Raw genomic sequence first — 12669 nt, forward strand, 5'->3', positions numbered from 1 at the left:
GAAACTAGGTCTTTTCTTGAGGTCTAAGGATAGTGTCGTACTATGATTTACCAATTTCTTTTTCCTCGTTTATAGTTAATATATCTAGGTTCCTGCCTGGAGGTATTTTCCTGATCCTTTGCTACTAGACACGGAAACATATTAAGCGAAAGCTTCTATTCTGTCCACAACCACTCGAATCATCTGAACTTATTTAGCCAAATACATCCTGCAGCACCACATCACCGAGAAATGTGGCTTAACTGATTTCAGTAAATTATAGTCACTATATGTCAATGAAATCGTATTCCGTCTTATACTGAACTACATACTTGCAACTAACTTTTATGTACCATCAGCCGGTAGGTATGAATGTGAATAAATAGTCTATGGCAAATCGGAACATTGAGTCTAGAGCATATCTCTTACGAGTACACTCATGTTTAACGATTTGTTCTAAGCCATCTGTCCAAAATTCACAGAATTATCACTCACGTATTTAGATTTTTTTTATAACCATTCATATGCATTTGTAGTATTACTAAATTCTATCACGATCAAGTAAAAATGAGGTCGAGAAAATCTCCCCGTAACTAAATAAACCCTATCAAACTAACTGGAACACTACTTGGAATTATTTTCCATGGTTATACTTTTGTTCCTTTAGTTACCTACTAATACGGATGCAGTTGGAAATCAACTCATATGGACAACTTACGGACATAAACGTTGTTTGATTTCCTAACTAAAACGAAATTAGTACCAATATTAACATTTCTACAATATTGGTTGTTTTTAATATATCTGAACACAAAATATGTACTACCTATAAGTTATATCTTACGGTGCCTTATTAAAATATCATTATACGGAGTCATTTTATTATTATTATAACCCCATTTTGTTTAGCTCAAATAATCCTCACCTAAATTTTCATTTTAAGCGTGTTAGGAACTAAACCAGACATTTTGATTTATCTTTCAGCTGATCAATACCCGGAGGTTTTACACTATTCTTCGTAACCTCCGGCGCGCGACAACCCCACTCAAATTGATATCGAAACAACGTCATGTTGATTCTGGTGGGAGAGCAGTGTAGTGGCATTGGACCATAACCACACAATTCTCAAAGCTCAATAGGAGACTACTCGGAAAATAGATATTTAATATTTAACGCGGAGAAATACCTAACTATGGAGAAGGCGGGAACAAGGAGTTGAATTAATTGTAGTTGATCGAATGGCATGGCTCGGCCTTGCAGGCGTGGTCCTTGTTGGATGCTATCTTATATCTTTTATTCATATTAAACATATTGTTCTACCTCTAGCCTAAGCTTGTTCTCCATCATGTATTGGTAATTGCTACGATGCAATGAGTTGGTGAAGACGATGGTATGACTTCTATGTAAGATCTTATAGATTAGGCAGTTATATCATGACAAGTACACAATTTAAGGATTAGGTATATTATTAGAGCAGTACGAATATCATAGTACACCATAATTCTACAGAAACATGGACTACCGCCTTCGCCTTGGGCTAGTTGCGCCTAACACAGGTCTCGTAACTTATGTGCCATTGTAATTATCGCATATCATATTTCTATTTCACTAATTATTATTATCTATGTTGCCTTTCTTATTCCTATACTTCAGACTACTCACATCATTTATATTTCCAAATACCTAAATTAATTGTTTATTTAACTTCTGAAACAATCATCTGTCAACATGTAAATTTTATTTTTATTGTTTTCACACTGTGCTTAACTAATTTTCATTCCGGTAATGTGATAATCACGTATTTCAGAAACCCTACTGCTCTGGGACAAGTTCATTCTGACTACAAGATCTACACACCCAGAAATAACGAACAAAATGATAAAAATAGAGTAGTAAAACGGCTTAGATACACTTATTGAACATCACCGAAGACCTGAAACTATATAAAAATAGCACGAAGAGAGCTGGAAACGTCAATCGTTTAAAAAAACCTCATCATATGGATATTGGATATTGAGTGTCAAGGGTCATATGAAGGAGGGACTTTGAATATCATGTCTGCTTTTGGCTTAGATCTGGACGAATTGACGTCAGCTTTCGATCATAAAAAACCATCTTCCGAGACTCTTGTAGATACCGGTTCTACACAGCCTGGTGACTTCGAAGAAAAAAAGCGAAAGTAAGTTTAATAGATTTCTGAACGTTGTTCCTCGTAAAGGAGCATTCACAATGGTTCTTCTATAGGACTGTTTTACCTATGTTAGTGAGGTATTATGTAGATGGTTTAGTACCTAAATACCCTAAATATCTATTTCATGTATATGCAACTGTAGATTTTCATCCCGCGATCTGAAAAAGGTTTATCGAGTTTTGGACCCATTATATGGCGAATTCTTCAGAAGTTTCCATTATCTTCAAGTATAAATGCTGTTTTGTGTTCAACACAAATCTGCAACGTTTTCTCCACAAAGAAGAACGGCATATCGTGCGCTGTTATTAACGCCTAGTGGTTATTCAGCGTCAATCTGCAGTTTTTTTTCATTTTAGATGGACAGGAGGCTGAGTGCCTGTATTAGTCTCGGTAGTAGTGTTTTCGAGAGACCATAATTTATGGACGACCTTTGAACGACGCTAAAAAGACCTCAATCTCTTAAGTTTGGGGAAGTTTTAGGGAATTTCGAGTAAATTTTGGGGGAACCTCCAAAGCCAAATTACTCACCAGACTTTGGGAAAATCCCCAAAGTCAAATGGCCTTGACCAAGGTTAAAGGGAAATTTCGAGGTCTCTATGCCATCTCCTCAAAAGTTTCTATAGTGGCTTCCCTAAAATTTCTCCAAAACGGTTCAAATTTCCCCAAAATAGGGAGGTCGGGTTGAGAATGTCCACCTACCTAGTACGGCTAAATGAGGGTTAGAAACCACTGTGAGTAGTCATGATTAATATTTGCGGTTGATAGTTCGGGCTGTGATACTGCCCGGGTGCCCAAACCGAAACAGGTGGTTTTCTTAGGGGGCCACATCCGGAGCCTTCGACCTAAAGATCTGATGCACAAGGCAGTGGAGCATCGTAAGGAGATGCAGTCCCATAGTAGTCGGTGACCAACGATTGGTTCATACGCCGTTTGTTACTTCAGGATACTGAAGCCAGTCCATGTGCACCACTAACCCGGTTTAAGCACAGGACATTCGCTTTTCGTCCTCTCAATTTCATAAACAACACCCAAGCCATGAGAAAGCAATGAGTAGGACTTCCCTGGCAGAGGCTGTATACGCGTGGCCGTGTGAGAGCATATGGAAAGGGAGGGCTGACTCTCCCCACTCTCGGCCGTACCGGGGCATTTGGGGAAGATGAAATAGTCCTGTTTGGTGAAGACGTTAAAATGCAAAGTCTTCTAGTAGCACTAAGCAACAATGCCAGGAATGTTTGGAATACGTTTCTTCCCCTCTAAATGCAAACTGTTGCTCCAGGGTTGGCCTGAGCCAACACCTGAACTCAGGATAGGGAGTGGAGCAGTCGAACGCGGCGACAACTTCACTTATCTTAGAAGTCTGGTCAGCCCTAGTGGGTTGGTATCTGACGAAATCTCAGCACGGATTCAGTAGGCTCGTTTGGCTTTTGCCAACTTACGTCACCTATGGAGAAGGCGAGATATCTGTCTACCAATTAAGAGACGAGTATACTGTGTGGCAGTTCGTTCTGTTCTACTTTACGGCAGCGAAACGTGGCCATTGAGGATAGAGGACACTCGTAAGTTACTAGTATTCGACCACAGATGTCCTAGAAATGTTGCTTGCATCTTCTGGGATCACCGGGTAAGTAGTAGTGAGGTTAGACGCGGGGTGTTAGGGAATGATGGTAAATCAGTTGGTGAGGTTGCAAACCTATATCGACTGAGATGATTAGGCCAAGTATCACGCATGCCCAAACACCGATTGCCACGACGTACAATGTTGACTAGTGTTGGAGACGTTTGGAAGAAAGTTAGGGGTGGCCAAAGCCAAACGTGGCATCATTTCTTGGAGTTTAACTCCTAGTCTCGATCATGTTGGTAGATGCAGACTACTTGGTTGGGGTCCGCCTGACGATCGTAACCAGTAGTTGGAGACTGGATGACATGGCTCAAAATCAATCACAATGGTGTAGTTGTATGCACTGTTTGTCTTCCCTTAACCGTAAGGTTACAATTAATTAATACTTTTATTTCAACGAACTAATTCTTTATTCCTGTATTATATCCTTATATGCAGTTTTCTTTTATATATTACTACCATTGAAGTAACTGCTTCTATGAATTTGGTGATCATGTTGTTGAGTCAATGAAGTATAGCAACTTGGACCGATGCATATATGTGCCCTGTCCTACGTTGTAGATGACTGACTGATATCGTCAGCATAGAACAACGTTACTAATGTAAGGAGACTAAGAAGTTCATTTACATACAGGAGGGATAATACTGGCCCAGAAACAGTGCACTGGGGAACTTCTCGAAGCACAGTTTCTCAGCTAGACAGCTTGGAGTCAACCTGTACTCTTTGTTGACACGAAACAGGGAAGTACTTTATCTACATAATTAAGTTACCTCCAATCCTGATATCTCAACCTAGATAACTACTGTTGTCCAGAAAATTGTCAAAAACTTTACTGAGGTCAATTAATTTTGGAAATTTCACATTGGTAAGAGCCGATAGAACCCAGAAGTTTGTATCTGTCGGTAGCTTTTGATCTTCAAGAGCACACCAACTTTGGCGATCTACTAATAAGTTTATGAGTCATGAATAAGCTGCTATAAAACCATACCGTTTTCCAGAAAGAACCAGGTTTTCGTCTAGATATTTCAACAACTTCCGAATAGCTTTTCATAAAATCTTAACAACCGCTCTGGTTAGCCTTATGGGTCGGTAGTCCTCAGGTTTGTGTCTTGTACCTGTTTTTAATACAGGGCTTACTATAGCGTACTTTCAATCCTTTAGTAGTCTACCTTGGGTTGCAGATAAATTAAAATATATGCTTAAGGAATTTGCGATAAAATTCGCTAATCCCTTTGGATTTATTCCATAGATTTGCCTGTATCAGGCTTATTTATCAGACCAAAAATATCGAGTTGTCTGATGGTCATTGTGTCCAAAGTATGCACGGGGGTTTGTATAAACTGGAGGAGAGGGTATCTCTTCGGTATATACACTGCTAAAGTTACTTGAGAATGCCCAAGCATTGCTGCAATTGTCCTGCACTAGTGATGTCGCACTTCTAGGATGTTGCCTCTTCTCTCAGTCTTTTGGTTTATGTGCGATTATAAGCGTTTAGGGTACTCTATAACCTCCTTAACGAGCTTTTCTTTAGTTTTTAGACTTGCATAGAGTCGAGACACAAATGTTTCGAGCTTCCAGATGTTGATTATTATTATTATTATTTGAACACATAGATATTGGTACAAGGAGGCACCAAATATATATGCGCCACACAAATCTCATTTGATTTGTGTGAGGGCTGTAATACTGCTCGCGTGCCCAAACCGAAGCAGATTTCATCTCAACAGTAACAATAACCTGAATCTCTCCCACATTCTTTCCCTCTTACGGATGAGGTTGCGGACCTCCTTTCTGTGGAGTTCTAATTCCTCAGTGTAATACAAGGAATGTGCTGTGCAATAAGAGATTCCCGAATACCTCAAGCTGTTTCACATATTTCACTTTCATGGGATGTTATCAATAACGGTAACGGGATAGTATTTCTAATGGATAAAGCTACTCTTCCTCCTTCAAGCTTCTGGGTTCTCTCGGCTCTTACCAATGTGAAATTTCCGAAATTAATTTCCTCACTATCCTCAGATTGGCTGAGCGGATTTTTTGTGACATTGATTATTTCTGGTCTGGTAGAATCTATCTGTGTACTTAGGTCCGATCGCTTGTTGAACAAGCTCCGAGCATTTGTGTAACAGATCTGAAGACTATTTAAATGGTTTCTTGCTGTAACTAAAGTGACCTCGGGATCATTCTCTGTCAGGGCCTTATTCGGAAATCAATTTTTTGGTCAGTTTCACGTACACCATATCTTGGTTTTAGTTCTTTCTCAGCCTCTCAATTTTCAATATGGTCAGGTAGCAACAAGTCTTTACATACAAAAACTGGTCTCTTTTGCTTATTTCCATTCTGTAGTATTAAGTCCCATATATTCGAAGGATTTAAATACTACTTTCAGCACCTGGTTTGATTTTCTTTTTGTCCATCTGGCTACCTAGTCTATGAATTTCTAGCAAGTTGACCCCAGAGATATTTTGAGGCATTAGCTAGCTATCCAGACATTTTATCAACCTTATATCAAGGTCAGAGCGAGTTTTGGGCTCAATTCTCTCATTTTCCCTTACTCTATAAAAGGTAACTAACATATCACTATGATCAGACTTTGACATCTTAACTATGATTAAGGAAACCACCTTTATTTTATAACAGGTCGTTTCTTATTCTTACATCGTATCCATTTATCACTTCTCAGTCGAGTTGCAATCGCAGTTGCATCACATACCTTGCGAAACCTTAAATAATTGTTGTCATATTGGGTGGTCAGGTTATGGCTTATTCTGTTTTTCCTCCTAAAAACAGACCTAACCTTACGACAGGGTTTGCTGCGCTTTTCCTGACTGTTGCTGTTTGGAGTGCAAGACACAAAAGAAACCTTCGTTAAGTTGTTATTTCTAACAGACCTCTTTGCCCCCAAATGCCCTGGTACGGCCAAGAGTGGGGAGAGTTCGCTCTCCCTCTCGAAATGCTCTCACATGGCCACGCGTATACAGCCTCTGCCGGGAAAGTCCTACTCACTGCCTTCTCGTGGCAGGGGTGTTGTTTACGAAAATGAGAGGACGAAAAGCGAATGTCCGGCGCTTTAACCAGATTCTAAACCAATGGTGCACATGGGCTCCAGTATCCTGCGGGAACAAATAGCGTATGAACCAATTATTGGTCACCGGCTCCCATGGGACTGCATCTCCTTACGATGCTCCACTGCCTTGTGCATCAGACCTTCAGGTCGAAGGCTCCGGGTGTGGCCCCCTAAGAAAACCACCTGTTTCGGTTTGGGCACCCGGGCAGTATCACATCCCTCACACATATCGAATGAGATTTGTGTGGCGCATATGTATTTGGTGCCTCCTTGTACTAATATCTATGTGTTAAAATAAATAAATAAATAAATACAGACCTCTTTGGGTCTGATCTTTTCTTCTGCCCACGTATGTCAGTCTATTTTAAGTCCACTTGAGATGACTGCACATCGATTTGTATATTGATACTGGAAGAATCATCAGACTGGTCTCGGTTGCGTTTGTCAACGTGCAACATTCACTATTGCAACGGTTTCTAATTGCAAGCTCTGCGTTCGAGCAGCACTGATAGCACAACCATACAGACCCGGGTTTAGTAAACCTTTCTAAAGCTACAGGCTTTAGATTTGTGCAAATTTCGTGGTACCATTCTTTTCACTCATCGCACTGTGTACCACCATCCACCGGGTCTCGACAACCTGGCCATTGACAACTGATTTTTTTCACACTAGTCAGCAACCAAGTCTTTTCAGATAAATTAGGCAAGAAACACTCTGATGCAAAAACTGCTAATCAAAAAAGTTGGGCAAAGAGCGAGTGACGAACTGTTAGGTTCGAAAAGTACTGTGCACAAAAATATGTTGTACTCAATAAGAGTACAGATGCAAAAAATTCTCTAAAAAACAAAACTCTTGGTGTTACTGTAACTAAAATAAATCCAAATGAAGTGGAAACAGTGGTCTCGGTGCATAATAAATAATCTACAGCATAAACTTGACGTAGCGAGGGAAAATACCACTGTTTTTTTAGATTGCTCAATTAAGAACCTCTATTGCGTGGTTACTTGGATCTTAAGGAATACGTCTTAAGTTTTGTTTTCCCATACCTATGAAAATAAAATCAGTTGTGTGGTGTTAATGCTATTAGCAAGGAAAGCTTTATTTTAAGATTATATTTTGTCGTGGTTGTAACTATACTTATAATTACTAAGAACTTTCGTCTAAATTTGAGCGAATAGTTTCACAATATTTCGGCGCCGAGTTAATATGAGACATTAAAGAGGGAGAATGTATTTGTAAAATCTTGCAAAGAACGACTGACAGCCGAAGCCCTACGTATATGGGCTAATCCAAACAGTATTAATAGGAGAGATGGAATACAACTAGCTGTCCCATGGCAGCTATTAGTTAATAAGTAAACCTGAACTCCTTATTCCATTCTAGCTATCTATATCATATTAACTAATCAATAGATAATACATTCAACGGTTCAAATCAGTTACCTTATCTGAATATGTTAAACAATTGACTGGAACATTAAAATAACACAAACTTTCAATTACAAATACATTCCTCTCTGAATTCAATCTTTTATCTTGTTTATTTATCTTCATTTTATGCATGCTGTGACATTTTTGTTTTATGTCATATATTATGTGTTTTCCTAATCTTCTACTGATCGAAGACAATATATAATGAATGAAACTTCTTTTCACATCACTTACGTATACATACAATCTGTTATCTTAACACTTTGTTTCACATCATATGTCTGTTAGCGGGATATAGACTGGATTAAAGCATGCTCAATGCATGATTGCTTTGGTGCACGCTGATTGGCTAATTCTTATCCAATCAGCACTAGTCGATAGTTGGAGAATACTCTGGAATCTTCTTATGTAAAAACTATAAATATACTGACATTTTCTCTATTGTGCTTCTGACGTGCTTCTTACTTCCATCTAACCTTGTTATTTGGAATATAATCTCTTTCCTGTTCAACCGTGTTTTGATTTGGGGACTTGTCGAGTGAATCGGTGTCCGAGAATACTAAGCAATAGGAATAGCTGGGTCATTACCGTAAGAGAGAGAGAGAGTTATAACAGTGGCGACGGGGAAAAAGGAAAACAAATTCAAGATGCCCATATCAGATAACCAGCTTAACCGAATACTACAACAACAGCAAGCACAACTTGATGCACAAATGTGGTTGTTGGAGACTCTGACTCAACAGCTCAACATCCACAGCTCGCGTTCACATGCTATTTCAAGCACGCCTTGTGATGCAGTTGCTAGCAGCATCTCAGAATTCATCTATGATCCCGAAAGTGGAAATACTTTTCTCACGTGGTTCAAACGTTGGGAAGATACATTTAGAACAGAATTCTGTAACCAAGACGATGCGTGGAAGACCCGATTGTTGGTACGTAAGTTGGGAAGCAATAAACATGCACGTTTTGCTGACCATATATTGCCAAAGTTACCTCGAGAGCTCAGTTTCGAGGAGACGGTATTTCAGTTGTCAGAGATATTCGGCGAGTCATCCTCGTTGTTTAGTATTCGATATCGGTGTCTAAACTTGGTGAAACGCGAAGCCGATGAATATGGTGTTCTAGCAGACATCGTCAACAGAGAATGTGAACGTTTCAAGTTACGCTCGTTGACTGATGACCAATTTAAATGCTTAATATTCATCAAAGCTCTTCAGTCACCACAAGATGCTGAGATCAGGACTAGACTTTTAGCTCGACTGGATCAAGACCCAAACGTCACACTCAGAACATTGACAGATGAGTGTAAGCGTCTACAAAGCATCAGACACGACAACGAGTTGATTGAACAGGTAAATCCTAATTTAACCTGCGGTAGTGTAAATACTATTACTAGGTTAAAAGTTCAGAAGCCTTTAACAACTCGTAACAAACCAAGGACTGCATGCTGGTTATGCGGTGATTGGCATTATGCACGATTCTGTCCATTCAAGAAGCATAAATGTCAGGAGTGCAACAAACGTGGATATAAAGAAGGTCACTGTCCACCGAAGCGTACGTCTCAGCCTAAGAAGAAGCATAAACGTCTTCGACATGTGAAATCAGCCGAGTCTAAATCTCTTTCTCTGGTAGCTGCCTTTCAAACAAACTATGACATTCAGAGAAAGTATATGACCATCCAGATCAACGGCATATCAGCTCGTCTTCAAATTGACACAGCATCAGATATCACGTTAGTCTCTAGAGAAACGTATAACTTGCTGGGTAAACCGCCAATGAAACCATCTAAGAAAACGGCTAAAAACGCATCAGGTGGTGTGCTAAGACTGGTTGGTGAATTACAGTGTGAATTTTCCTTCAATGGAACTAACTGTACAGGAATATGTTACCTAACAGAACGGCCAAACCTTGATCTTCTTGGTCTAGATATGTTAGACAAACTTGGAATAATGGATGTACCAATTAACAGTGTCTGTAACGTATCGCGTTCGTCATTGGACACCCCAGTACTTCCAAAGAAGACAGGTGATAGGTTACTAGGAAAACCGAAAACAAAAATACGAACACATTTCGATGTCATCCGCCCTACGCCAGCTATTGAACCCCAACGAAACCTATCGATGGAGAATCAGTTCAACCGACATCATGGGGCACAAAGACGATTGTTCACGGTGGGACAAAAAGTGCTTGCTATGGACTATCGTGGGAAACATCCTACATGGACAGCTGGTCGGATCTTGAGAAAGAAGGGGAGTGTGGTTTACGAGATGTCAGTTGGCTCGGAAGTTTGGGTACGTCATGCTAAGCAATTGAAAGCAACTTCGATAGCCAGCAACAACATTCAATATCGATTACCTCTTGATGTTCTGCTAGACACCTTTGAAATCAAAACACCGGGAATAGACACGTCAGTTTCTGTGCAAGAAAAGAGTGATACTTCTCTATTGCCTAGATGATGGACTAATCGAAAGCACAGGCCAGTCACTCGGTTGCAGTTGGACCCTAGCACCAGATCCTACGAATCTGCTCAAAGGGGAGGTGTTAGCGGGATATAGACTGGGTTAAAGCATGCTCAATGCATGATTGCTTTGGTGCACGCTGATTGGCTAATTCTTATCCAATCAGCACTAGTCGATAGTTGGAGAATACTCTGGAATCTTCTTATGTAAAAACTATAAATATACTGACATTTTCTCTATTGTGCTTCTGACGTGCTTCTTACTTCCATCTAACCTTGTTATTTGGAATATAATCTCTTTCCTGTTCAACCGTGTTTTGATTTGGGGACTTGTCGAGTGAATCGGTGTCCGAGAATACTAAGCAATAGGAATAGCTGGGTCATTACCGTAAGAGAGAGAGAGTTATAACAATATCTCTTACACACTAATGTAAATACCTACTTTAAACATTGTTAACGTTGATTGTATACAGTAAACCAGAGAACCATGTACCTATTTATATTCGATAATTTTGTTGTTTGATTATATTTCCCTTGAAAAAGCTTGGACCAATTGCCAGGCGAAACGTTGTATTTACTTCAAATTCTTTCGCTGAGATTTTACAAATACATTCTTCCTCTTTAATATATTTATAATTGTTGTGATAAGTGCCTCACTACAAGTTAATTATAAAGTAATACGGTATATTACTGTCGATTTCGAACTGTGAAATTTCTGGTTTTACCGATTTGTAAAACTTGGCTAGCGTTCTACATATTTGGGTACTGTAGATTTAATGACTAAAGACCACATCATTCCTTAGATAATTAATCGAACTGGTGTGGTTACGGTGTTGAAAATCTACCCACCGTTTGCCCGATTTTAAGCTTAAAACGCCTTATTGTGCTATATCTTTTGTCTTCTCTCTGATTTATGTTTATAATTTTTCTCTCATGGTTTCTATAACATTTTTAACACATTTCTCCCGTATTTTCCACGTAATTTGTATTCGTTGTGATCTTTTTTGACATCTAAGATCGACTTAGAATATCACCAAACCCTTTGTTGCTTTTACTTGCGTAGTTCACGAAATTACCAACATCCATTGCATTAAGGTCGGTTGGCATTTCATTGCCAATTTTCTTGGCCATGTTTGACATAGAAGATATTCGTCACAAGTAGTAAGTTTGAAAACGCTACTTCATAACCACTTCGTTTACTTTGACTATACTCCTTTATATATATGCCATCATTAAGAGAACAAATTTCGATTACAATGTAGTAACCGGGAGCATTAGAGTTTTGACCATGTTTGTTACAGAAATGCTTATATTATATATGTGTTCAAACTATATTTTTTAAAGCATGGCTTAGTAATCCAAAGTTTAATGCCAAACATAGTTTTATCATTTAAAACGCCTAACTCAGTTCCTATCATTTTTAACCTTCACCATTCCTTGACGTGTGATGCAAGAGACTATTGCTTTCTGTGAGTGTTGCTTTAATGACATTTGTAAGATTGGCTACATTTCAACCCAAGATAACGTGTTTCACTTAACAGCGAATTCGTTAAGTCAGCTCGTTCGATTGTTTGACTAAAGAGCAAAGAAAAATATGACTTATCTATAATTCTTTCACGTTGGTGTCAAATCTCAAAGATATTCAATATTTTCCCAAGGTTTTCTGTTATTTTCACAGCAATTACATTTGTAATGTTGCTATTGCACTTAATGTTAAGCACTTTTTTATCTTCAGAGCAGAAGCTTCACTCAAACCCTTATTAAAAGAAGTAGAGGAAGATTCTACAGATGATTCTCCCAAACGTTCAAAACTATCTGTTGGTGATACTCTAGAATTTAATGCTCCCAGAATACAAATACATAAAATCAGTTCACCTGAAACATGTACACACGAGGTAGTTTTTATCTTGGGCCGTATGTCTTTT

General features: G+C 39.0%; 1 protein-coding gene across 1 annotated transcript in view; it reads left to right on the forward strand.

Moving 5' to 3' along the window:
- The first annotated feature begins 1913 nt into the window (after nt 1-1913).
- Nucleotides 1914-12669, forward strand: part of SKIV2L2_1 (Exosome RNA helicase MTR4) — a 33826-nt gene continuing 23070 nt past the window's right edge. The window contains exons 1-2 of the mRNA XM_051210678.1: nt 1914-2158; nt 12480-12639. Coding sequence (XP_051070695.1) covers nt 2034-2158; nt 12480-12639 — 285 coding nt within the window. The 5' untranslated portion in view covers nt 1914-2033. The remainder of the gene's footprint in view (nt 2159-12479; nt 12640-12669) is intronic.

This window comes from Schistosoma haematobium, chromosome ZW (assembly GCF_000699445.3).
Source record: "Schistosoma haematobium chromosome ZW, whole genome shotgun sequence".
NCBI classification, from domain to species: Eukaryota; Metazoa; Platyhelminthes; class Trematoda; order Strigeidida; family Schistosomatidae; genus Schistosoma; species Schistosoma haematobium.